Source organism: Anguilla rostrata, chromosome 11 (assembly GCF_018555375.3).
Source record: "Anguilla rostrata isolate EN2019 chromosome 11, ASM1855537v3, whole genome shotgun sequence".
NCBI lineage: Eukaryota > Metazoa > Chordata > Actinopteri > Anguilliformes > Anguillidae > Anguilla > Anguilla rostrata.
In genome coordinates this window covers 2,961,564-2,988,838 of record NC_057943.1, presented here as the reverse complement: position 1 = coordinate 2,988,838, position 27,275 = coordinate 2,961,564, and the positions used below count along the sequence as shown (strand labels likewise).

The 27,275-nt window shown below is 49.5% G+C and overlaps 1 protein-coding gene across 2 annotated transcripts in view; it reads left to right on the top strand.

Annotated features, from left to right (window-relative positions):
* Positions 1 to 1,170: 1,170 nt before the first annotated feature.
* The window catches only part of LOC135235220 (cyclin-dependent kinase 18-like), a 45,268-nt gene continuing 19,163 nt past the window's right edge, over positions 1,171 to 27,275 (top strand). Inside the window, exons 1-5 of one of the 2 annotated variants that reach the window (XM_064300498.1) lie at positions 1,171 to 1,524; positions 17,891 to 18,025; positions 25,396 to 25,493; positions 25,966 to 26,097; positions 26,780 to 26,836. In XM_064300498.1, the coding sequence (XP_064156568.1) occupies positions 17,908 to 18,025; positions 25,396 to 25,493; positions 25,966 to 26,097; positions 26,780 to 26,836 (405 nt within the window). In that variant the 5' untranslated portion in view covers positions 1,171 to 1,524; positions 17,891 to 17,907. Of the gene's footprint in view, positions 1,525 to 5,944; positions 6,352 to 17,890; positions 18,026 to 25,395; positions 25,494 to 25,965; positions 26,098 to 26,779; positions 26,837 to 27,275 lie in introns of those variants that run through there. The other variant, XM_064300499.1, reaches the window with a different exon arrangement.

Genomic DNA, 27,275 nt, shown 5'->3' with positions numbered 1-27,275 from the left:
TCTACTTTCATCCTTTATCTTTGACTAACAATTAAAAGCAGGAATTATATCTCCTTCTTCTTCTTCTTATCTTTTCTTTTCTTTTTTTGTTACAAGCAGTTTGGCAAGTTTAGCGATCATTAAAACCTAACTCGCCAAACTTGAGTTTGTGAAGAAACGGGGTGCCACTCGCTTTAAATTTCCGGATGAATGATGGGCTCGAATGCAGGCCGCTGCCATAAAGTTTCTTAACGGGTAAATAGGAAAATCTGGGTAATTTTGAAGCCCTAGAAAAGTGATGCAACATCTTCTGAGGTATGCCGTGTGCTGTATCTTTTCTATCCATCTATCTATCCATCATCTATCTGTCTCTCTATCTATCTGTCCCTCCATTTCCATTTCTCCCTCTCGCACAGCTAGTGTGGCGCCGAATTTCTTGTCTGCACCTTGAAAGTACGCCTGAAAAGATGAAGGACAATTGGCATAATGCTTCTGGGATGAACATCCACTCATTTACATCTGAATAACCGAGTTTCCTCTCTGTCTCCCTTGTGCTGATTTAATTGGTCCGGACTTCTTTTGAAAGCGGTATAAAGGATTTATGAAACGGGGACCGATGCGCTGATGTGAAAAAAGAAATTGATCTTGAGCTAGAAAAATAAATATACCTTTATGAGCAGCATTATTTGTTTATAATTGAATCTTGTCACAACCAGGTCCAGTGGTTTAGTTTAGTTTTTTTTTTGTGTGTGTGTGTGCGTGTGTTATTTTGTTTTGCTTTTATTGTTCTGGTAAAGTCAGGAGGAAATTGTCACCCACAATGCAAAGCAAACAAACAAAACAAAAAACAAAAAAAAAAGCCAATACAAAAAGTGCCACTGAAAAACGTCTTCATAGTTTTCGGTCTTTTGGCACTAATACTGACATACTTTCTCTCTTTCCTTCGGTTTTCACACACACACACACACACACGTGCACACACGCACACACACTTACACGAACATACAAGCCAGTTCAAATGTGCACGGAATGTTTGCCACACAGAGAGACACTTCCAGCACTAGGCACTGTGGCACTGGTGAGATCAGCCCTGCGAAATGCCGTGCTGCCATTGGCCGTTGCCATAACAATGGAGGCGGGGCAACGGGCAAGTGGAGGTGGAGGCAAGCCTTTATTATAAAATACTTCAGAGAAACACGTTTGCTTGTGATTTTTTATTTATTTATTTTTTTTGTGTGTTTGTGGTAATAATTTTTAAAATTTAGTTTATTCTTTTTGATCAGAGGAGCCTGTATCTCGGGAGCAAGCTGCAGCACACACACACACACACACACACACACACTCACTCAGGGAAGACGGGGGAAGACTGCGTACCGCGTAGACCCCGCCAGCGCTCGCGGCTGCCTCTGGCTCTGACGGGTGGAATCCGTCGGAGGGAAAATTAGCGAGAACCTCAAAGGCCCTCTTCATTCATCCGAGACGCTGCTCCCCTTCGCTCTGCTCCTCTCTGCTCCTCTCCGCTCCTCTCACCGTCTCCCTCCTGCTGTGAGTACCTCCTACGGACTCCCCGAGCTGGCTCCACGTACACGCGTGTGTGTGTGTGTGTGTGTGTGTGTGTGCGTGCGTGCGTGCGTGCGTGCGTGTGTGTGTGTGTGTGTGCGTGCGTGCGTGCATGCGTGTTTAATCCGTGTATGAAGTTCTGAAGAGGAGAGTTGAATGTGCTGCTGTTGTGTTGCCGTTCACATCTGTTCCCGCCTGCCTGAATCCTTCGCCCGGCGACTGAACTTTACGAGAGGAGGCGAAACAGGAAGTCGCTCTGTGACTTGTGTCCTGTCGTGCGGAAGTCCGGCTGGAACTTTGAGAGAACCTCTTCAGCTTGGTTCCGCCCCGCATTAACCTGGCCCGCTGGACAGGTGCAGCGTCTCGGGATTCGAACCGGCAACCTGCTGGTCGGAAGCCCCCGGCGTTTCCTGATGGCCTCTCCAGCCTGGGCAGCTCTGGGGTTTTCGTCCGTGTGACGATGTGTGCGTAGCTCAGGAGAGGTTAAAGGGCCTCTTTTACAGTGTGTTATGGTGTTGTTTTGTTGGGAGCATTGGGGGGGGGGGAGGGGGGGTTGTTTTTAGTAGAAATAAAATGAAAATCATCAGAGAGGACATTCAGCCATCCCGTTGCTGGGGTGACAGGTGACCGTCTGCTACGCTATTCAGGCCATCGTGTTAAGTGCAGGTTTTCTGTTTTGTTTTTAGAGTGTTCAGGGTGCTGAATAATATCCAGCGTTACTGAACGTTGTGTTCAGTGACTCGGTGTGCTTAACATAACACGCTATATAAAAAGAGCGAAGGAGATGTTCGTTATGCACCGTTTGCGTCGCGTTCAGAGGTTCAGTTCTAGCCGGCTGCGGCCGCCTGTGTTCACTGGAATGTGGAGAAAAATAACCTGTGTTATTAGCCTTCAGTGTAATTTAATGCCAGCAGATATATATGACTGAAGGCTTGTGGAGGAAACAGCTGTTAGACAGTATCAGGTGGCACACACACGCACAAGCAAGCCACAAAGGAGGAACTGAGAAACACACACACACACACACACACGTACACACACACACACACACTATAGAGGAAGTGAGCATGTCATTACATCCTCTCTGAACAGCTGTTCTCACCTTGCACAGCAAGAGCTGGGCATATTGCTGTTGGCACATGGGTATGAGTTTGGGGGTACACAAGGGCCTGGGAACATGGGTATGAGTTTGGGGGTACACCAGGGCCTGGGACTGTGGGTAAGAGTTTGGGGGTACACCAGGGCCTGGGACTGTGGGTAAGAGTTTGGGGGTACACCAGGGCCTGGGAACATGGGTATGAGTTTGGGGGTACACCAGGGCCTGGGAACATGGGTATGAGTTTGGGGGTACACCAGTTCCTGGGCTCATGGTTATGCGTTTAGGGGTACACCAGGGCCTGAGCACATGGGTTTGAATTTGGGGGTACACCAGTAAAGAGATGTTAGCAGGAGAGACGGAACAGAAAGACAAATTAAATCAACAGGACTACCAATGCTGCTAAAATTACTCTGCAGATTGGACACACTTGGGAGACTGTACATGGCACCCCATATGAAATATATATTTTTCAAAATGTATCTCTTTCATCTCATAAAAGATAGCTCTTGGTAAGATGAAGTACAAAACAACAAGTTTAAAAAAAAAATCACATCTAGAGGGGAACTGATAAGATCAAACGATAAAAGCCAAAGTCATTTTTAAAAAGATAGAAAAGGTTTTCAAGAACCTTTTTTTATTTTTTAAAACATAGTTTCTTGAGATTCTGGTGACGCTGCGGCAGTCATCTTGTAGACGGGGCTCAGAGCCTGTTATCCATGACAGCCATTTCAGAGCGGACGTGTCAGTGAAAGTACCAGGGATCAAATCGATAATGTGTTTAAAAAAAGCAATGAACAGAACAGAAGATTAGACAGAAATGAGAGGTGCTGCATTTTGCCAAGGGATAAAGGAGGGGATGGAGCAGGAGTAAAGTAGGGGATGGAGCTGGAGTAAAGTAGGGGATGGAGCTGGAGTAAAGTAGGGGATGGAGCTGGAGTAATGGAGGGGATGGAGCTGGGTTAAAGGAGGGGATGGAGTGAAGGAGTGATTGAGGGGATGGAGTAGGAGTAAAGGAGGGATTGAGGAGGAGTAAATGAGGGGATGGAGCAGGAGTAAAGGAGGGATTGAGGAGGAGTAAAGGAGGGGATGGAGCAGGAGTAAAGGAGGGGATGGAGCAGGAGTAAAGGAGGGGATGGAGCAGGAGTAAAGGAGGGGATGGAGCAGGAGTAAATGAGGGGATGGAGGAGGAGTAAATTGAGGGATGGAGAGGTAAATGAGGGATGGTAGGTAAGATAAAGGAGGAGATGGATGAAGGAGTGGTTGCGGAGGAGTAAAGGAGGGATTGAGGAGGGGTAAATGAGGGGATGGAGGAGGAGTAAAGGAGGGGATGGAGTGAAGGAGTGGTTGCGGAGGAGTAAAGGAGTGAATGGAGTAGGAGTAAAGGAGGGGATGGAGGAGGAGTAAATGAGGGGATGGAGGAGGGTAAATGGGGGGGATGGAGAGGGTAAATGAGGGGATGGAGGAGGAGTAAATGAGGGGATGGAGGAAGGAGGGTGGGAGGAGTAAAGGAGGTGATGGAGGTAGGAGTAAAGGAGGGGATGGAGGAGGAGTAAATGAGGGGATGGAGTAGGGGTAAAGGAAGGGATGGAGCAGGAGTAAAGGAGGGATTGAGGAGGAGTAAAGGAGGAGATGGAGGAGGAGTAAATGAGGGGATGGAGTAGGGGTAAAGGAAGGGATGGAGCAGGAGTAAAGGAGGGATTGAGGAGGAGTAAAGGAGGGGATGGAGGAGGGGTAAATGAGGGGATGGAGTAGGGGTAAAGGAAGGGATGGAGGAGGAGTAAAGGAGGGGATGGAGTGAAGGAGTGGTTGCGGAGGAGTAAAGGAGGGATTGAGGAGGAGTAAATGAGGGGATGGAGGAGGGGTAAATGAGGGGATGGAGGAGGGGTAAATGAGGGGATGGAGGGGGGTAAATGAGGGGATGGAGGAGGAGTAAAGGAGGGGATGGAGTGAAGGAGTGGTTGCGGAGGAGTAAAGGAGTGAATGGAGTAGGAGTAAAGGAGGGGATGGAGAAGGGGTAAAGGAGGGAATGGAGGAGGAGTAAATGAGGGGATGGAGTAGGGGTAAAGGAAGGGATGGAGCAGGAGTAAAGGAGGGATTGAGGAGGAGTAAAGGAGGGGATGGAGGAGGGGTAAAGGAGGGGATGGAGGAGGAGGAAAGGAGCTGGGCCGATCACTGGGTCTGGAACGCTGTGCCAGTCTCCCTGAGGGTGGGGGGCTTGTTATTGCTCCTTGCTCAGATACAGGAGGTGGGCAGACAGATGGGAACAGCTGTTTAAATGAGGCAGGGTATAGTGATCATATACAAAGCACAGGTGTGTCTCATCAATTCATTATGGATTTAACTTCCCAGCATGCATCGGGGGGCATGCATTAAGATGGTGGGCTGGCCCCTGCTGCCTGTAATTATGGCCAGCATGGCTTCGAGAGGAAACCTCGATGACTCTGATTGTTGGGAGTGCGTTGGGCATGAGCTTCAGAGACCAGGACAGCTCAGTTTGCTGGTGTTTCAGGAGCAGCTGTGTCCTAAGGTGGGTACAGGAAAAGCCAAAAACACGCTAGTCTTGCTGTAACTCCAAAAACTGTGTGTGTGTGTGTGTGTGTGTGTGCGTGCATGCTAATTTCTCCTCCACTTTCCTTCGCTCACTGCCCGTGTTTGCGATACTGAAAAATCAGCGGCCTCTCTCTCATATGTGTGATGGCAGTTTGCTTTCGAAAATATCAAGGATGTGTGTTTTTTTAATTATTTTCCAGTGAGGGCTGCCAGAGCTTGTCTGGAGCTTCTGGAGTTTCTGGCATCCTAATTGATGCGTGAAAAAATATGATGGCGGTACTAACACGCTCCAGTTAATTTTTTGGTGGGGGGAGGGGTGCTAACGTTCCTCGTTCATGTAACCGTGTATAAGGGCGCTTGGCCAAAGACTTTGATCCTGTTCCAGGCCCCTGTGCATGATGGGTAGAGTGGAGGACTTCGGGACCGTTGGTTTCAGTGTCCGCAACGGTAACCCATGGAGATCTCAGTCGGTCCCACAACCGTTTTACACGGAAGGTGATTAAAAATCGGGGGAAGTTACAAGGGCACACATTTACACGCGTAATCACACAACAAGCCCTAGTTACGGAACACCGTGGAACGGGGAGGTGCTGGTGGGGGGAGGTGGGGGGGTGTTAATAATGATAATCCGTGAATCATCAGCAGAACATTAAATTAAAAGAAGCCTTTCGGTGTGAATGTACAGAGCTAAAAATGGCAGTGGATTATGGCGGTTTATATCCGTTTCAGCATATGTTTACACAGCTAATGCCGCCCGTTGGGTACATACAGTACGCACACTTCAGAAACGAAATCCCTCCCTCTCCAAGGAACCGGTTCCGACCGGTTCTCACCTGATCAGTCAGGTGACACCCCGTCCTACTGTCAGTGGAACCAGCCACCAATCAAAAGTCACAGAGAGAGAGAGACTGAAAGAGGGAGAGTGAGTGAGTGAGAGAGAGAGAATAGGGAAGAGAAACGAAGAGTGAGTGAGTGAACAGTGATGGTTTAATAACGGAAAGGAGGAGAGAAGCGAATGTGAGAGGAGGAGGAGAGAAGCGGGAGTGAGAGGAGGAGGAGAGAAGCGGGAGTGAGACGGGAGTAGGGCGCGGCTCGGTTAACGTGCGGCGCTCTCTGACACGCTGTAGTACGTTGTGGCACGGGACATCCAGCTGGGGGAAAAGGTCAGGCCCGTTTTTTATTTATTTTATTTTATGTTTTGTGTGTGTTATTCTTGCCGCTCTTCTGAGAGCGAGGCCTCTGAGCGCCAGCGTGCCGGCGGGGCTGGCGCCGCCGGAGGGGGGTGGGGGGCGGTTAACTTCAACGGCCGGGCGCGAGCAGCGAGCAGCGAGCCGCGCGGTGGGCTCACCGCCGGGCCCCGGAATGGGCACGGGCGCCGAGAGGGGCCCAATCACTCTGTCCGGTCCAGTCACATGACCCAAAACCTCGCCGCCAGTCAAAACACTCATTAAAGTTCTGGTGTCGGAGAGAAATGCGAACAACGTATGAACAGTGAGATGTAACGGTCAGTATTCAATCAGCATCTGTCCTTAGCTTTTGTCTGTATTCAAACAACATTTGTCCTTAACTTTGACTGACAAGGAAACCCACACATTAGACTTTTTTTTTCTTCACTAACTCAGTTTGACAGGTTAGTGATGTTTTCTGAAAATAAAAATAAAAATGCTTTCTTTTAATTGAATACCAGCCACAGGCTAAAGGAAATGTTTATGAAGAATACTTAAGCACACTAAAGAACATCACAAAGTAGAGTAGAGCACTGAGTAGAGTCAGAGATAGCTAGCACAGCCTTGTTTGTTTAAATTCAAATGTTTTTTTATTTGGCCTTGTGTGACCCGGATGCTTTGGGTGTACCGGAGCTGATGTCACTCTCATTCTCAGCAAGAAAGCCTTCCCCCAGCAGTATGGCATTATGAAAATAATACCATTTATTATCAGCGACTCACTGACAAATTGTAGTTTTGTGCTAGTTTTCATTGGTTCTTATAAGCGAGCAATTTGCACACTGTTCCTTTTGACACACTGGACTGATGCATTAACTAGGCAGTAGCCAAGTGCAAAAATTTTGCTAAAACACAAATTAAAATGGGAGTGCTACAAAATTCATTCATTCATTTATTCATTCATCCATTCATTCCCACACTGAATTTTGTTTGTCAGCTGACACATTTGTTCTTAGGTGTCACACCGAACCGCTACAAAGCTTCTCAACACAAAAGGCGACAGGCGATGAAAAGCTTCAGCTTGGTGCTGCAGGAACAGGGCAGGTGGAGCAGAGACTGGCAGGTGAAGCAGGAACTGGCAGGTAGAGCAGAGACTGGCAGGGGATTGGCAGGTGGAGCAGAGACTGGCAGGTGAAGCAGAGACTGGCAGGTGGAGCAGAGACTGGCAGGTGGAGGGCAGGTGGAGCAGAGACTGGCAGGGGACTGGCAGGTGGAGCAGAGACTGGCAGGTGGAGCAGAGACTGGCAGGTGGAGCAGAGACTGGCAGGTGGAGCAGGTGGAGCAGAGACTGGCAGGTGGAGCAGAGACTGGCAGGGGACTGGCAGGTGGAGCAGAGACTGGCAGGTGGAGGGCAGACTGGCAGGGGACTGGCAGGTAGAGCAGAGACTGGCAGGTGGAGCAGAGATTGGCAGGGGACTGGCAGGTGAAGCAGGAACTGGCAGGTAGAGCAGGTGGAGCAGAGACTGGCAGGTGGAGCAGAGACTGGCAGGTAGAGCAGAGACTGGCAGGTGGAGCAGAGACTGGCAGGTGGAGCAGAGACTGGCAGGTAGAGCAGAGACTGGCAGGTAGAGCAGGTGGAGCAGAGTCTGGCAGGGGACTGGCAGGTGAAGCAGGAACTGGCAGGTAGAGCAGGTGGAGCAGAGACTGGCAGGTGGAGCAGAGACTGGCAGGTGGAGGGCAGACTGGCAGGGGACTGGCAGGTGGAGCAGAGACTGGCAGGGTAGAGCAGGTGGAGCAGGGGACTGGCAGGTGGAGAGCAGACTGGTGTATGACGTATGATCTTCCTCAAGTGCAGGTTGCGTTGCCATAGTAAACAGTTCCTGCCGAAAATAAGATTAAATCTTTTGAAGAATAATAAAGTAATATACACACATATCACGGGGCTGTGCGACATGCTTTAAAGTTACTGCAGTTGAATTTTCTTGCTTTAAATCACAGCCCCACGATTGCCCTGATACCCACCATCCTAAAGCCATCAAATCACCAGAAGCGTCTGCTAGTATCTGAACTATTATTTATCGCACACTGGGCCAACTGCAAGCGCACGCTCAAACTGTCTGGACCAATCAAAAAGCATACAGCTAAACTGTCTGGGCCAATCAAAAGCATACATTAACCTGTCTGGCTCAGAAGGACACACAGGCTAAAACTGAAACATTAGTTTTTTTAAAAACTCCAGAAGGAGAATCATCCATTGAAGGTTGCCCACATTCATCGTTTCGCTTGCTGTGTGTGGAGAACAGACTCCTGGGACTCTCCTGCGTGGTTCTTCTTCCGTTGATAAGCAGCGCTCTGTGTCCCTTTGGGCCTGGGTTCCCGTCGGCATGGCGATGGCAGGGCGATTTGAATATCGGCGCATTCCCCCTGATTATTCATGAGGCGATGATGCAGACAGGTCACCGCCAACAACAGGGGACGGGGGGGGAACGGGGGGGGGGGGGGGAGAGGAGAGGCTTCAGGGGGGTTTTTTTAAATAACGAAACGCTGATGTAACGTCGCCATGGAAACTGGGATAATTGCGCTCTTTGGAATGGCAGGCTTTGATGATGGGCTTTAATGAGGGCCTCACGCACAGAGGTTAGCATCCTCAGAAGAGGTGATTAATTTCACAGCTCGCAGGAAAAGGGAAATAAATAAACATTACAAAAACTGTTGCTGAGACTCAACGGTGAGTCTTCGGGGAAAAGGGAGACGGTATGAATTCAGAGCTGTCATTGTTATTTATTTAAAGGGGTTTAGTGAGGGGGAAGTGTTCTACTCGTTTTTTTTTTTTTTTGTGGATGATTTGTTTTTAGAAATAGAGCTACTTTGCAGTGTATATACTAAACTGCGTTTTCAGCGTACAAAAATGCCAAGTTACTCTCACTTACAAAGCACTGTCTGTAAGTCATTCATTCAAAACTAGACCTGCCGTTAAAAGTATTGGTATCGAAATGATGCCAAGTTACTGTACTACAAACAAGCTCGCCTCACAGAAATTAAAGAAGTTGTATTCCAAAGCAGTGCTACCCAATGTGTCCTACATTGTTTCGGGTCACTTGGGCCTGTGTTTTTTTAATTTTACCATCTCGCAGTGTTGTCGTTCATGCTTTGTGCCTGGTGGATCTGAGTGATCTTTCTGTGCTTTAGCCCCATGTGTAACTGGTGAGTTCCCCTCGCCCTGGGGTGAGATTTGAACCCGGGTCTCTCGCTCACCCAACGGCTTCGAGGAACGAGGGCATTACCTGGTCGGCTACAGGTGTAATCGCCACTGGCTGTGGACATCCATCCATCCGTTATCTATACCGGCTTATCCTGGGCAGGGTCCATCCATTATCTATACCGGCTTATCCTGAGCAGGGTCCATCCATTATCCATACCCGCTTATCCTGGACAGGGTCCATCCGTTATCTATACCCGCTTATCCTGGGCAGGGTCCATCCATTATCTATACCGGCTTATCCTGGGCAGGGTCCATCCATTATCTATACCGGCTTATCCTGGGCAGGGTCCATCTGTTATCTATACCCGCTTATCCTGAGCAGGGTCCATCCGTTATCTATACCCGCTTATCCTGGGCAGGGTCCATCCATTATCCATACCCGCTTATCCTGGACAGGGTCCATCCATTATCCATACCTGCTTACCCTGGACAGGGTCCATCCGTTATCTATACCCGCTTATCCTGAGCAGGGTCCATCCGTTATCTATACCCGCTTATCCTGGGCAGGGTCCATCCATTATCCATACCCGCTTATCCTGGACAGGGTCCATCCATTATCCATACCTGCTTACCCTGGACAGGGTCCATCCGTTATCTATACCCGCTTATCCTGGACAGGGTCCATCTGTTATCCATACCCGCTTATCCTGAGCAGGGTCCATCCATTATCTATACCCGCTTATCCTGGGCAGGGTCCATCTATTGTCTATAAATGCTTATCCTGGGCAGGGTCCATCCGTTATCTATACCCACTTATCCTGGGCAGGGTCCATCCATTATCTATACCTGCTTATCCTGAGCAGGGTCCATCCATTATCCATACCCGCTTATCCTGGACAGGGTCCATCCGTTATCTATACCCACTTATCCTGGGCAGGGTCCATCCATTATCCATACCCGCTTATCCTGGACAGGGTCCATCCGTTATCTATACCCGCTTATCCTGAGCAGGGTCGCAGGAGGTGTGCTAGAGCCTATCCCAGCGTGCATTGGGCGAGAGGCAGGAATACACCCTGGACAGGCCGCCAATCTATCGCAGGGTACCCCACACACTCATACCTTCGGGCAATTTAGAGTCTCCAATTAACCTAACCTGTATGTCTTTGGACTGCGGGAGGAAACCGGAGTACCCGGAGGAAACCCACACGGACACGGAGAGAACATGCCAACTCCTGGCTGTGGACAGCGTTGTTATTGTCAACCTGAGGGTTGAGAGCGGCCAGAGAGCGTTGTCACGGTAACCCGCTACGAGGTCCTTTTGCTTTAGCCACACCTCCCAGTGCTTTCGCGAGCGAGCGAGCGGGCTAGCCTAGCCTAGCTACACCCGCAGCGCGCACACACGCGTGTCACAGATGCACACATTCTCGCTCGAGATGCGCGCCCAACTTAACTCTGAAATTGGCTCGTCCTGACACACACGCACACACACACAGCCAGAGAAATGTGACTACAGTTCCAGTTCCAGTTCTGTTGTTTTTTTTTTCCTTTTCAAAACCCATTATGTGGCACTACAACACGAGGGGTGACTTTAATTATAAACTAGTCTGTGGCAGCCTACGTCTCTCGAGCCATATTTTCATTTAATTTCATCATTAGGACGGAAAATAAGCAGAATTAAAATGAAGTGGTTTTACCTGGACTTATAAGGAATAGAACCAATTTCCAGCTCAATTGTGTTCAGCTAATCATGAGATTTAAAATGAGTTTTCTCAAATTAGTTTTTCTCTTTTTGCGAAGACTGCATTGATTTTACTCAATTGTGTTCTGAGTAAAATCATAAAGGTGTATTATTAACCCTCACAGATAATTTAGTGAACTCAAATATAACTTTGGATTGGGACTGAAGCCCTGCCCCCACCCTTTTAAAGCTTGTGTGGGTGGGGCAGTGGTGCAGGTAACTCAGAGAGGCTACAGGTAACTCAGAGAGACTACAGGTAACTCAGAGAGACTACAGGTAACTCAGAGAGGCTGCAGGTAACTCAGAAAGGCTACAGGTAACTCAGAGAGGCTGCAGGTAACTCAGAAAGGCTACAGGTACTCAGAGGTCAGGTAACTCAGAGAGCTGCAGGTAACTCAGAAGGCTGCAGGTAACTCAGAGAGGCTGCAGGTAACTCAGAGAGGCTACAGGTAACTCAGAGATGCAGGTAACTCAGAGAGGCTGCAGGTAACTCAGAGAGGAAGCAGGTAACTCAGAGAGACTACAGGTAACTCAGAGAGGCTACAGGTAACTCAGAGAGACTACAGGTAACTCAGAGAGGCTACAGGTAACTCAGAGGGTGCAGGTAACTCAGAGAGACTACAGGTAACTCAGAGAGGCTGCAGGTAACTCAGAGAGACTACAGGTAACTCAGAGAGGCTGCAGGTAACTCAGAGAGACTGCAGGTAACTCAGAGAGGCTGCAGGTAACTCAGAGAGACTGCAGGTAACTCAGAGGGTGCAGGTAACTCAGAGAGACTGCAGGTAACTCAGAGAGACTGCAGGTAACTCAGAGAGACTACAGGTAACTCAGAGAGGCTGCAGGTAACTCAGAGAGACTACAGGTAACTCAGAGAGGCTACAGGTAACTCAGAGAGACTACAGGTAACTCAGAGAGGCTACAGGTAACTCAGAGAGACTACAGGTAACTCAGAGAGGCTGCAGGTAACTCAGAGAGGCTACAGGTAACTCAGAGAGACTGCAGGTAACTCAGAGAGGCTACAGGTAACTCAGAGAGGCTGCAGGTAACTCAGAGAGGCTACAGGTAACTCAGAGAGGCTACAGGTAACTCAGAGAGCTACAGGTAACTCAAGAGGCTACAGGTAACTCAGAGAGATGCAGGTAACTACAGGATCGAGACCAGCAGAGGCTACAGGTAACTCAGAGACTGCAGTAATCAGAGAGTCGACTCAGGCAGGTAACTCAGAGAGGCTGCAGGTAACAAGGTACGGTAACTCAGAGAGCTGGGTAACTCAGAGAGGCTACAGGTAACTCAGAGAGGCTGAGGTAACTCAGAGAGGCTACAGGTAACTCATAGAGTGTGCAGGTAACTCAGAGAGGCTACAGGTAACTCAGAGAGTACAGGTAACTCAGAGAGGCTACAGGTAACTCAGAGAGGATGCAGGTAACTCAGAGAGGCTGCAGGTGACTCAGAGAGACTACAGGTAACGACGCCCAGCTGCGGTGCTACTTTAGTGCTCTTGAGTAAGGTGCCATAGCTGAGCTGCTTCATTGTATCTCCAGCTGTGTAAAGGGACACTGTGCACGGGGAGGAGGTGTAATGGCGTCATTCGTTCTGGATAAGGGTGCGTGCTGAACGCCCGCGGTTCAGTGTGACGGGGAGCGCGTGCGTTTCCTCCACGGCGGCCCGTGATCCGTACGCGGCCGAAGCCTCTCATATCTGACGGCACCTGCCCGACGGACGCCGCAGGAGAGGCGCAAAGCTTAACGGCGAGAATTAAAGAGAGTCTGAATTATTACATAATTATTTCTTTCTTTCGCACACACCCACCGCAGATTCTGGCGGCTCTAATTAAGACTCGGACCCCCCTCCTCCCGTCCCCCCCGTCCCCCCTCCCCCGTCCCCCCCACCGGGCCTGTAAATAAATTTAATAAGCCGATCAGCTGTGGTCTGGCGCGGCGGCAGAAAAAAGCTCATCTGTTTCCCTCCGGTGTGGTTATTTTCGTCCGCTCCGCTTTCTCACCGAAAGGGCGAATGAAAGATTTCTTTGCCACTTTTTCTTGTTTTTTTTTTTTTGTTTTTTTTTTGTCTCGCAGCGTGAATGAAACCTCTGACAGCGCAATATGTCAGACGCGCCACCCCCCCTGCCCCCCCCTCACCACCAGCCCCTCGCCCCCCTGCCCCCCACCGCCCCCCCCCCCCACACCACCCCACAGCCTGGCGCTGTGAACAGTAAACAAGACAAATGGCGCACATCTCCATTTGGAAAGCGTTTCTGGCACCGGGCGGCAAAGCAACAAACAAGAAAATTAGAATCAACCCCCCAACCCCACCACCACCCCCCCCCCCCACCCCCTTTCAAACAAACGCGACTAAGCCTCCCAGATCCCCCTTCACAACACAAAATGCCCGAGAGATTTTCGACGGAGATTAAATTCTCCCCCGCTTCGCCGGTCTTCGGCGGTTTGGATTGGCGGCTGTGCACAAGGCCGGAGTGACGGGGGGGGGGGGGGTACGGCGTACGCCGCCGCTGCGGCTGCTGTGGTGGGTCTTCGCAAGGCAGCCATCGCCGCTTCTCTCCGTACCGCTAAACCGCCATTCCGCCATGCCGGTTCTCTCCCGCCAACATCTACGCGCGTACGCAAACTCCAGGCCTGGATTTCCGTCTGTGTTGTGTTAACTTTAACTTTTTTTTTTGCTTTTTTTTGTTATACTTAGTTTTTTCTCCTCTTAAAAATACAGTCTGGCTGGAAATTTAATTTTTGGTGAACTTGCCAAACTTTACTTGATTGATTACAGGTCTTTCCCCTTATCTCTCTCTTTCTCTCTCTGTCTTTCTCTCTCTCTCTCTCTTACTGCTATCTCTCATTATGAAATATATCCACTTATTTTTCTCCACCTGAGTTCAAATGGCGATTTTTTTCTCGAAGTGAGTCTGCTGTGTCAGTTGGGAAGCTCCCTTGTGAGCGCACACAAAGAATTTTAAGTCATGAGAAGCGGGTTCTCCTTTGCAGTTCTCTCTCTCTCGCTCTCGTGTTTTTGAAAATGCGGTTAAACCCATCAAAGGATTTGCCAGAGTGTAACATCATCTTTTATTTTACAAGGATATTATAAGAATTATAATTACACACCAGTTATGGTGAGTTATTATTCCCAGCACACACCATGGCATTGCATGGTAACAGTAACTAACCATACTGTATGCAGTCTATGCCTGTTTGAGTAAGTGCTTATGACTGGTTATATAGTGCTTATAAGCATGTCATACGGTGTTCATGAAGACGTTGCGCAGTTCTTGTGTACAGTCAGATCCTTGATTGATGTAGGCGTTTATTATTTACGGAAGAGTGCTGAATTTCACCGGAGGCAGATGAAGCAGGTATTATGTAACCCTTTTTAAAAAATCTGAAGTTACCCACAACCACCGTAAAATCTGAAGTTACCCACAAACCACCGTTTCGCTTGTCTTCCCCGGGGGGTCCCGAGCCCATCGCTGTCCCCCCCCACGCACCGCCGTCGTTGGGAGGGAGACGGACTGGGGGGGGGAGGAGGAGCGAAAAAAAAGAAAAGACGAAAAGGCCCGGAGACATCAGACGGAGTAATCTTATCAAGCGGGACGTTTCATTCTGCGGCGGGACGGATGGTGGGGGGGCGGGGCGGCGTCCCCCGATGGCGGGACTCCTCTCGTCCCTAATCGCCGCGGCGACGGCGGCTCAGCTCGGCTCATATATATATATATATATATCACGGCCGCCATTCCGGTGAGGTGAGATGGGAAATTGGACTTCACGCCCGCCCCGCTCCGAAAATAATAATAATAAAGGAAAGCCTGTCATCCCTGACAGCCGTCTGAAGGGCCCTGTCACACACACCGCTCAGACACACTCTGACTGACCGGGGGAGGGCGGGGGGGCGAGTGTTTTATTCATTTATGCGTTCTCCCGCCGATGTGTAACCGGCGAGACGTGAAGTCGGCGGTCCTGGCTCTCCTCTGGCATTTCACTCCAGCAGTCGGTCTGTGGGGGGGGGACGGGGGGGGGCGCGCCGGCCCGCCTGAAGAGCTGATAAATCATTTCATTTAAATGACTGTCTGAGTCATTGAGCTGCTTTTTTATTTATTTAATAATTTTTTTTTTTTTAAACTTTTCCCAGAAAGCCACAAGTGTGGCTGTTATTGTGCGCTTCCTCTCAGACGGCTCGCGCTGTGATCCAGCTCTGCCTGGGACTCTCTCTATTGTCGAAACGCTGCATAAGTCTCCATATTTCTGCATAATCCTGGTTTAAAACCCGGCTGCTGAATTTGGCAGGGTGGGGGGGGGGGACTAGCGTTCCCCTGGAGATGATGCAGTCTAACCACAATGTGCTTTTTTTTTTTGGAAACTGAAAGAGAACATTTTTTGCGGATGTTATTGTAGAAATAGTTTGACGACGAACTGAAAAAAAAAATGTCGATTCATTAACCGAGGAGTAGCTCATCATTCCTGTGCCCTTCAAGCATGAAGGGTATAGGAATGTAATCACCGTTATCAGTTATCATAAGAAAAATACACAATCAATCGCCCAAGGGATGATTTGGGAGTCCTTGTCACACTGATCTTAACCTCCTCTCCAAAGTGCGCCCCCCCCACCCCCCCCGCCCTTCCTCCCCTCATTCTGAGCGTCTGATGAGCAGAGAAATGAGACTGGTTTTTTGTCCTTGGTTAGACAGCCATATTCTCCTGTCTGCGTAGTTTTCAGAGTGACAGCCCACGTACACTATTAGAATTTGTTTATGACGGGGGTGGGTGGGTGGGGTGGGGGGCAGGGGAGTGGTTGATGGATCTAAACAGGATTGGGGGGGGGGGGGTGTTATAATTCTCTTTCAAGGCACAGACGTCACTGGCACTCTTGTCAATTTGAGCGGAGATGAACAGATCCTCTCTTTGAAGGCTAAAGCGTGTCTTGTTAGCGTGGCCTTTGAACAGCAGCTGAGTCTACTTTGGTAGACTCTTTGGATCTAACACACACACACTCACACACACAGGCATACACACACACACTCACACACACAGCAACACACACATACACACAGCACCACTCACACACAACAGCATACACACTCGTCATACTCTGGCAGCGCTCTTGCCTACTCTTGAGTATACAGGTTGTAAAAAAAAACTTGTATGCGACTTGCATACTCAATAGTAGGCAAGTGTGCTGATTTGGATATGGCGTGTGTCTACCATGCATGCACACACACACACACATACACACACACATACACAGACGCACGTACATACACACACACGCACATCCAGAGACACACATACATACACAACCATGCACACACACACACACTCACACGCTGTCTCCCTCCCTCTCCCTTCTCTCTCATGCAGGTGTCGTTAGAGTCCGAGTTCTGGGGCCGAGTATTTTGTTGTAGAAGGGGTCCCTTGGGGTGACGGGGGGGGGGTGGGGGGACACGCTGTCCCCTCAGATCCCTCTTAATTACTCAATCGGACCACTGAATCTCCAGCCCGCAGCAAACAGGGTGACCTTAGCCAACCAGCCAGCCAGCAGGGCCATTCGACAATGACTCAGAGACAGGGAGGGGGGGAGAAAGGGCGAGAGAGAGAGAAGAAGAGAGAGAGAGAGAGGTAGTGGGAGGAAGAGACAGAGAGAGGAGAGAGGAAGGGGAGAGAGGGGGGGAAAGAGACGAGAGAGGAGAGAGGGAGGGGGAGGGAATGAGGAGAGGGAGATAGAGATAGATAAAAGAGGGATTGCATATGCTTTGACAGGTACAAATGAATGTCCCTGATTTGTATTGGCAAAACGAGGGAGGTTAAAACTGTTTTTTTTGTTGTTGTTGTTGTTGTTGTAAAATACAGAAACCCACTTCCAAGGCACCCGGGTCATAATGGCTGTGGCCATTAGCACAGGCTGGGCCTCGTGGCCACAGGTTAGAGGCCCGCCCCCTCTCATTAGCTGACTGTGATTGGGCCCCACGGTGGCAGGGCTTCATTGGCCCTGTCCTGTTAGAGGCGGCAAAGGGTGTCAATCATGGTTTCCGGAATTAGTCTCCAGCACACTCTCGCCAGACGCCGACGGGCTCGGAGTCGCGTGTGTCACGCTGCAGTAGCGCTGTGTGGCCTGTAGGGGGCAGAGCAGATCGGTGTCTCAGAGAGGTACATTCACCTCAGCTCCAGGCGCCGTGCGTGGACCGACAGGGACCTGAAGGCTATTCAAAGCTGGGGAGGAACATATATTTTTACAAAAAAATGAAAATGTCGTAAACAGAGAGACAGAGAGAGAATGTATAAAACACAAACTGTAGTGAAGAGCTTCAGATGTGCACTGCTGAGGACTGACAGCGAGCGTAGCCTTAAGGGTTCTGTGAGACTACACAGAACCCGGGACTGCCGGTGCGGTGTGGCGTCTGCTCACCGATGTCAACCAATCACTGTGTTCTGCTGTGAAAGGAAAATTCTTTTTTGTTGGGTCAAACAAGTGATTGACAGCTCAATGGAAACCCACCCATTATGGATAGCTCTTCCCATCTGTACACGTTTCTATATTTGGATTAGAGCGCTTGGCATTTGTTTTATAACCTTTTCTTTCCCCCCCTCCTCTGTCCCTCAAAGATCGAGACTCCAACGCGATGAACAAGATGAAGAACTTCAAGCGGCGCTTCTCGCTGTCCGTGCCGAGGACAGAGACCATCGAGGAGACGGAGTTCACCGACCAGAACAACCAGCTCAACGTTCGCCACAAAGCGGGTGAGGTTCTGTCGCCCAGGAAACGGTCCCGCGTGACCCTCCACACGTGACTCCGCCGGTCTGTCCGTTCGCCCTGTTATTGGGTTACTGGAGGGCGGAACCCTGGAGCAGTGGGGTAGCACTGTCGCCTCACGGCAAAAAGGTCTCGGGTTCGAATCGTTTCTGTGTGGGGTTTGCATGATCTTTGCTCTTTAATTTTTTCAGAGTACTCTGGTTTCCTCCCACAGTCCAACGACACGCAGGTTAGGCTGATTGGAGACCCTAAATTGCCCAAAGGTATGAGTGTGTGAGTGAACGGTGTGTCTGCCCTGTGATGGATTTGTGACCCGTCCAGGGTGTATTCCTGCCTCTCGCCTAATGCATGCTGGGATAGGCTCCAGCACCCGCTGTGACCCTGCCCAGGACTAAGTGGGTACAGATAATGGATGGATGGGCTCCAGAAGAGAAAACACAGAATAATAATTGACTGACTGATAGTAATGAGCATATACGTCATTCACAAAAACAAAAAACAAAACAAACAATGGCGTGAAAAAAAGCGTTCCAACAAATGGCTTGGAAGCCTGATTCTATTGGCTACGTCAACTGGCTTTTAGGCAAATGGTTTGTTTCGCCAACTGGTTTTCCACCAACATTACAAAGGCGGTCTGTTTGAGGGATCCTGAGGTCATCCCATTATAAACACACCGCGGGCTACAGAGCTACTCTCCATTAGAAAGACAAAGCAGCGCCTCACCTGTACAGGTGCGCGGGGGGTGGGGGGGCGGGAATCGTGAGCGGGTTTGGCGAGTGTGTGCGTGCGTGTGACGCGCCTCGAAGCGGCTCGGGCCCCAAATGAGATGCAAAACGAAGAAACCGAAAACAGGAGGAGGAGGCGGCGGCGGGGAAGCCTGAGACGCCGTCAGCTGTTTCCCCCGTCTCCGTGGCGACGGGTCGCGTGGCGCGCCTCTGCTCTTCTCTCGGCGTTAGCGTTCTGAGCGGGCGCCGCGGGCGCGACCCCGGGCACTTTGAGGAAGCGCTCCTGAGAACGCTTTTAAAGTCTATTTCTGTGCCGCAGCTTTAATGTGGGAATTATGCAGCTGCGCAGCCAAACTGGCTGACTCCATCATTTTCTGCATTTAAAAAAATGTGCATTTATTTTTTTTTTTTACCTTTTTTTAGTTGCTCTCAAAAATGTGGCCCTGTTTTAGGCGCTGGAGCTGTCCGATGATTTAAGACTGAGCGCAGGTTATTTTTCTCTCGTATTGCTGGATCTTGCTTCAGTCCTTTGTGAACAAACACATCTCACTTCTGTCTCTGCAGTTTTCTGTGGGACGTCTTGGCCTCGTTGACCTCAGTAGATGAAGCTCCCACGTGTGACAATAGATCACTGATTACAGCCAAACTCAGTGGCCTGGATTCGCTCATCATTTGTGCTCAGCTGTGGCTTACAGTTAGCTGAAGATTAGTGTTTTTTTTCTTCACAGACACAGTTTTTCTTTGCAAGGTCGGCAATCACTCAAAGAAATTGGCCTAACTTGGTGAGTTTGTGAAGCATGTATGTAAAAGTTAAAGTGAGAGAGATTAAGAGTGATTGTGGAATGAGGCAAATCTTCTTGCATGGACAGAAATCTTTTGATTGGCTCATCCTAGCCAGTGCTTCACAGAAAAACTGTACACATTAAATGATTCATAGAATCTGGCTCTCTAAACAACTAGAGATTGAGCAAGAAAAAGCCAGTCATCCAAAAATATAAACCACGTCTTTATAAATAACCGGGTAATTCTCAGAAATCTTCTTTTGCCAACATTCGTGGCCTGTCCACGTGCCGTGCGGCCACCTGCAACTCACAATTACAGCTTCCTGATGATAGAAACCTTTAAAAATTAATATCTATCCAGGAGTTTCAGGCTGGATTAATTTTGATTAATGTTCCACAGTTCCAAGCAGTCCCTCCAGTGTTCAAATTTAGGTTGGTGGTGAAGTCTGGAGCAGCCTTGTGTGACATCATTTCTGCCTGAGAATGAATTGATTGTTGTCACCGATTGGCTACTCACCTGCTGTCCCGGCTCTAAACCTGTCCCTGATTGGTGGGGAGGAATGAGACAGGGCCTGCTGGGATTCCTGTGGTACCGCTCATGGCCTGCCGCCTTGTCTGGAAACAGCGCTCGTAATGAAGAAGGAACCAGGGCTGCTGCGTCTGCAGTGCGCTCACACACCGTTCCCTCCCACGTTCGGGGAGAGATTAAAGCGCGATCCTCTCCTGCTAAGCACCCCCCCCCCCCCCCCCATACTGAATCCCCCCCATCTCTACCTTCCAACCCCCCCCACCCCCCACCTAAAGCAGCTAAAAATAGGGCACGGAGCTGGAGGAGCCTCAGCTGCTTCCAGTGAACGGAAACATGGCTGCGAGCACATCGCGTCGGATGCCCCGGTGCATCCTGGGAGCTGCCAGGATGTTCCAGAAGCGCTTGGCTTGCTGTCTCCCTCCTCCCTGTTCCACAGAGCTGTCCTCAGACTCCTAGCACAGGAACTAGAGCAACATGTGGATAACAATAATAATAATAATAGTATCCATTTGAAGAGTATGTTTTTTTGGAATGTTTTTGTTAAAAATTCTAAGTGTTATAGCAGTCCTTTTGCTATCATGAGAATGTAAAATTAAGACCATTCTAATCACCATATTTGTGATCTTACCACTTTAAATGGTTAATACATTTTATTTCTAATGCGCACTTAGCATTTTGCAGTTTGTAGAGTGCTTTATGACAGAGGGGCAGAGAGAGAAGGCTTGGCAGCGAGGGTTGTGTTGGCCGTGTTAAGTGTAGTTCCACAGTGACCGCCATTTTGGCTCTTCCCGGTGTCTTCAGTAATAACCCCCTTAATGTGTCTCCCAGCATCTCTCCCTCCTCACGCTGTGCATTAAAAATGAAAGTCGTTTAATCAGGTTTTTTTCCCCGTTATTAAATGATTCATTCGCAGCGTTTTTGCTTTATGATTCTCGGGCCAAATACCTCGTAAGGCAAATAGGGCAGATTTACCTTTGGTGGTCCCGGCCAATTATCGAATCGGCCTTTCAGACATTCCATCTGGCAGGTAACGGAGCAGAACTCCAGACCGCCTCCCCCCCCCCCCCCCCGCGCCCCCCCCCCCCCCCCCCGGCTCCCGGGCCCGGCCCGTTTGACGGGAGGCGATTAAATGAGATGAAAATGGGTTCAGTGCTCTGACCCCCTAATTACCAGCAGGGAAATCAATGTGTCCTCCACAGCTGTGCTGTTAAATTATAAGAGCCATCCATGCCTGTCCCTCCACCTCTCCTCCCCGTGTGTGTCTGTAGAGCACTGCTGTCTCTCCATCTCTCCTCCCCGTGTGTGTCTGTAGAGCACTGCTGTCCCTCCATCTCTCCTCCCCGTGTGTGTCTGTAGAGCACTGCTGTCCCTCCACCTCTCCTCCCCGTGTGTGTCTGTAGAGCACTGCTGTCCCTCCACCTCTCCTCCCCGTGTGTGTCTGTAGAGCACTGCTGTCCCTCCACCTCTCCTCCCCGTGTGTGTCTGTAGAGCACTGCTGTCCCTCCATCTCTCCTCCCGTGTGTCTGTAGAGCACTGCTGTCCCTCCATCTCTCCTCTCCGGTGTGTGTCTGTAGAGCACTGCTGTCCCTCCATCTCTCCTCTCCGGTGTGTGTCTGTAGAGCACTGCTGTCCCTCCATCTCTCCTCTCCGGTGTGTGTCTGTAGAGCACTGCTGTCTCTCCATCTCTCCTCCCCGTGTGTGTCTGTAGAGCACTGCTGTCTCTCCATCTCTCCTCCCCGTGTGTGTCTGTAGAGCACTGCTGTCCCTCCATCTCTCCTCCCCGTGTGTGTCTGTAGAGCACTGCTGTCTCTCCACCTCTCCTCTCCGGTGTGTCTGTACAGCACTGCTGTCCCTCCATCTCTCCTCTCCGTGTGTCTGTAGAGCACTGCTGTCCCTCCATCTCTCCTCTCCGGTGTGTGTCTGTAGAGCACTGCTGTCTCTCCATCTCTCCTCTCCGTGTCTGTCTGTAGAGCACTGCTGTCTCTCCACCTCTCCTCTCCGGTTGTGTCTGTAGAGCACTGCTGTCCCTCCACCTCTCCTCCCCGTGTGTGTCTGTAGAGCACTGCTGTCTCTCCATCTCTCCTCCCCGTGTGTCTGTAGAGCACTGCTGTCCCTCCATCTCTCCTCCCCGTGTGTCTGTAGAGCACTGCTGTCCTCCACTCTCCTCCCCGTGTGTGTCTGTAGAGCACTGCTGTCCTCCACTCTCCTCCCCGTGTGGTCTGTAGAGCACTGCTGTCTCTCCATCTCTCCTCCCCGTGTGTGTCTGTAGAGCACTGCTGTCTCTCCATCTCTCCTCCCCGTGTGTGTCTGTAGAGCACTGCTGTCTCTCCATCTCTCCTCCCCGTGTGTGTCTGTAGAGCACTGCTGTCTCTCCATCTCTCCTCCCCGTGTGTGTCTGTAGAGCACTGCTGTCCGTCCATCTCTCCTCTCCGGTGTGTGTCTGTAGAGTACTGCTGTCTCTCCATCTCTCCTCCCCGTGTGTGTCTGTAGAGACTGCTGTCTCTCCATCTCTCCTCCCCGTGTGTGTCTGTAGAGCACTGCTGTCTCTCCACTCTCCTCCCCGTGTGTGTCTGTAGAGCACTGCTGTCCTCCATCTCTCCTCCCCGTGTGTGTCTGTAGAGCACTGCTGTCCTCCATCTCTCCTCCCCGTGTGTGTCTGTAAGCACTGCTGTCCTCCATCTCTCCTCCCCGTGTGTGTCTGTAGAGCACTGCTGTCCTCCATCTCTCCTCCCGTGTGTTGTCGTAGAGTGTCTCCATCTCCGTTGTCTTAGACTCTGTCTATATTACTCCGATTGTCTAAGCATGGTCCGCAACCTGCTACGCCGTGTGTGTCTCATATATAATAATGACATAATTTATCTATGTTTAACTAATATCATATTAGGGTAGACATGCTTTTTTTTACTGTGTTGTGTGGGTGTGTGTATGTGACCGTGCAGTGTCGATGCGTGTGCGCGCATTATTGTATATATTATTATATGATAATGTTTTTTTGTATTGTGTGTGTGTGTGTGTGTCGTGTGTGGTATGCGTGTGTGTGTTGTGTGTGTGCGTGCTGTGTATTGGATTGTGCGTGTGGTGGTGTGTGTGCGTGGTATGTGTTGTGGTGGTGTGTATATGCATGTGTGTGGTGTGTGCGTGTGTGTGTGTGTGCTATGCGTAGTGTGTGCTGGTGTGTGTGTGTGTATATGCATGTGTGTGTGTGTGTGTGTGTAAATACTGTGCATGGCTGGAGGAGGTTTGGTTCAGGATGGCTGGTGAAGCTCCTTTATGAGGCTGGCTCTGGTGCACGGTGATGTAGTCCATGCCACAGTGCCCACAGCAGTATTTCACCACCTGTCTGCTTTTCACAGAACTCAAATACCCACGTGCCTCTCTGTATTTCAGCCAATCACAGTGACCGCTGGCCTGATTTAACCAAGTGTGAAGGAGGCAGCACATGTCCACATAAAATTCAATAAAATGTGCTGTGCGGTTTATTTTTTATTTATTTTTTTTTTGGAAATGGTTTGGCGGGGGGTTAGACATTCCTCAAATTGCTCCCGCATTTCCTGACATTAATAATTTAGCGGAACCCTTTGCCTTTCATTCATCGTGTCTGTTTTAATCTGCCTCCCAGGCTAGCCCCGTGAAGAATTACTCCTCATTCGTCAAGCAGACAGGCACATCCTGCACCACTTAAATGGCTGATATTACTTCCATTTGTAAAAGTGCATATTTACCACAGAGAGGACATTCCCGCTCAGGGAATTGAACTGGCAACCTCTCGGTAAAGAGCCCAGCGTCCCCCTGCTTGCGTTGGTGTGACAGTGCTGGAGGAGCTGTTTTTCGACATCCGTCTTTATTCATGAAGAGAAAATGGTGTCTGGACCCACAATTTAATGACAGCGCTGAGCCAGGCCAGTGCCTTCAACTAGGCCGTTTTACTGGGTAAAAGAGTGCTGTATTAGGAGGTTTGATTGGGTAGAATGGTGCTGTATTAGGAAGTTTGATTGGGTAGAACAGTTCCGTATTAGAAAGTTTGATTGGGTAGAACGGTGCTGTATTAGGAAGTTTGATTGGGTAGAACAGTTCTGTTTTAGAAAGTTTGATTGGGTAGAATGGTGCTGTATGGGGAAGTTTGATTGGGTAGAACAGAACTGTATTAGAAAGTTTGATTGGGTAGAACAGAACTGTATGGGGAAGTTTCATTGGGTAGAACAGTACTGTATTAGAAAGTTTGATTGGTAGAACGGGCTGTATGAAGTTTTGGGTAGAACAGTACTGTATTAGAAAGTTTGATTGGGTAGACAGACTGTATGAGAGTTATTGGGTAGAACAGACTGTATTAGAAAGTTTGATTGGGTAGAACAGAACTGTATGGGGAAGTTTGATTGGGTAGAACAGTACTGTATTAGAAAGTTTGATTGGGTAGAACAGAACTGTATGGGGAAGTTTGATTGGGTGGAACGGTGCTGTATTAGGAAGTTTGATTGGGTAGAACAGAGCTGTATGGGGACAGTTATGGGTGAAGGTCTATTAGGAGTTTGATTGGTGTATAAATCTTGGATTGTAGGGAGAGGTGCTAGATGTGTAATGTTAACTTTTTGAAAGTCAAGATAATAAAAGTTTACAAACCCCTTCTTTTTCAAGGAGAAGATGCTTCTCTTCCTCTACTCTCTCTCTCTCCACCCCCTCTCTTCTTCGTCCCCCTCACTCTCTCTCCCTCTTTCTCTCTCTGTCCCCTTTATCCCTCTCTTCTATGACTGTTCCTCTTTCTTTTCTCTCTCTTCCTCCTTTTCTCTGAGTGTCATTCTCTTTCTCACTCCCTCCCTCTGTTTCTCTTTCCCTCTCTCTGTCCCCTGCTCTCTCCCTCTTCTCTCCTCTCTCTCTCTCCCTCCTTTTCAGTGACTGTCCCTCTCTGTCTTTCTCTCTCCCTCCCTCTGTTTCTCTTTCCCTCTGTCTGTCCCCCGCTCTCTTCCTCTGCCCCTCTCTCTCTCCCTCTCTCCCTCCTTTTCAGTGACTGTCCCTCTCTGTCTTTCTCTCTCCCTCCCTCTCTCTCTCAGGCCGCTGCTGTAATGGCTGCTGTGCTAGCATGCAGGAGCTCCAGGGCCTTGTGCTCAGAGCTGCTTCTGTAGTGGCTGCTGTGCTAGCATGCAGGAGCTCCAGGGCCTTGTGCTCAGAGCTGCTTCTGTAATGGCTGCTGTGCGAGCATGCAGGAGCTCCAGGGCCTTGTGCTCAGAGCTCTTCATCAGTACGCTCACACCGCCGGTCGCCGCCTCATTTCCCGCCATCCCATGAGGTCACGTGACTGATCCCGTTTCTGTGCCCCCCCCCTACAGAGAGCCGGAGCCTGCGCACGCTGCACCCGGACGGCGGGGTCACGCCTGGGGAGGACGAACCTCGCTTTCCTGGCCCCCGCCTGCACTTCCCCACCGAGGTCAGCCTGGGGGGGGGGGGGGGGGGGGGGTCAACAGTGCTACTGACATTACCTATTCTTACCATTACGCTCAACGCCATTACCCTGATTATTAAAGAATTACAACTGTCAGCTCTGTAACACTGAATACCATTATCCTTACTGTTACAGAATTACTGCTGTTACTGTTATCACCATTATCCTTACTGTTACAGAATTACTGCTGTTACTGTTATTAACATTATACTTACTGTTACCAAATTACTACTGTCAGCACTGTTACAGCCACTGCAATTAGAGCTATGCTTTCTGCATGTTTGAATTCCTCAGTTAGGGTTTAGCTGTTGAATTTGTCCGGAAAGGGAAAAGTTTCCGGGATGGCACATTGGAGCGCCGTCCCTACCAATAAAAACTGACCGTTAAAGGCCTGGATGAAGTGTGTGGCCGACGCAGACGTGTGATGTCACTTCCTGTCTGTGTGTCGCCGGTTTAGGACGTCAGCAGGCGCATGTCTCTGCCCATGGACATCCGCCTCCCCGCGGGCTTCCTGGAGAAGCTGAGGCAGCAGATGGACACGTCCCCGCCCAGCAAGCCCCTAAGCAGGATGTCCCGCAGGGCCTCTCTGGTTATTAATAATCATAACATTCATACTATTATTAACAATAACAATAACAATAATAACAATAATAATAATAATAATAACAACAACAACAATAATAATATGCCCTAAAATGGACTGGTGAACTGTCCAGGGTGTGTTCTTACTTTTTGCCCAATGCATGCTGGGATAGGTTCCAGCACCTCCCATGACCCTGACCAGGAATATGCAGGCGTAGATAATGTATGGATGGATAATAGGATGACAAGATGGAGTGGGATGGGTTTTAGTTAGCCTGTTGACCTGGTCTGTATTCAATCTAATTTACTCATGTTCTTCCCGGACATAAACGCAGAGGCAGCGTTCGGTCAAAGCCACTGCTGACTTCTTAGGTTTTCCTGTTCACAGAGACACAAGGCTTCTCTCCACGTTCTGAGGAGATCACTGTTTTAGCGTGGGTCTCTAAAAGCCATCACTGTAACGACACTGTTGCACATCCAGACAATCACTGGTAATTGTAGGCTGGTTAGAAAAGATAGGAGTCGGTTTTTTCGAGCAATTTTCCATTTATGAGCTAAAGCTTCTAATCACTCGCAAATGGTGTTCTGGGTAAAAATGATGTGTCTGTCAGCGTGACATTATCAGCGATAGGGCTGCCTTCTCTCACATTCTCTCTCTGTGGTCTAATTCAGTTTTGCGTTTTTTGCAGTCCGATATTGGCTTCGGGAAGCAGGAGACCTACGTTAAGCTCGGCAAACTGGGGGAGGTGAGTTATTGTATTCAAATTTCCCCTTTAATTGGATACTTATGTGAAATGATATATTTTTGAACAATTACATTTTTTTTGTTTTTGTGTGTGTTACAGTCTGAATTTTGGCACTTGACTTCCATCCAGAGTGGCTTACAAAGCTTATGTTTTATATACAATCAATTTATACCACTGCATGGTTCAAACAAGCAATTTTAGGTTAAGTTCCTTTGCTCAAGGGTCCGGTGGCAGCACCCCACCTAGGAGTCAGACCTCTCACCTGTCAGTTTTAAACCTGGAACACGAACCTCTCACCTGTCAGTTTTAAACCTGGGAGTCGAACCTCTTACCTGTCAGTTTTAAACCTGGGAGTCGAACCTCTCACCTGTCATTTTTAAATCTGAGAGTCAAACCTCTCACCTGTCAGTTTTAAACCTGGGAGTCGAACCTCTTACCT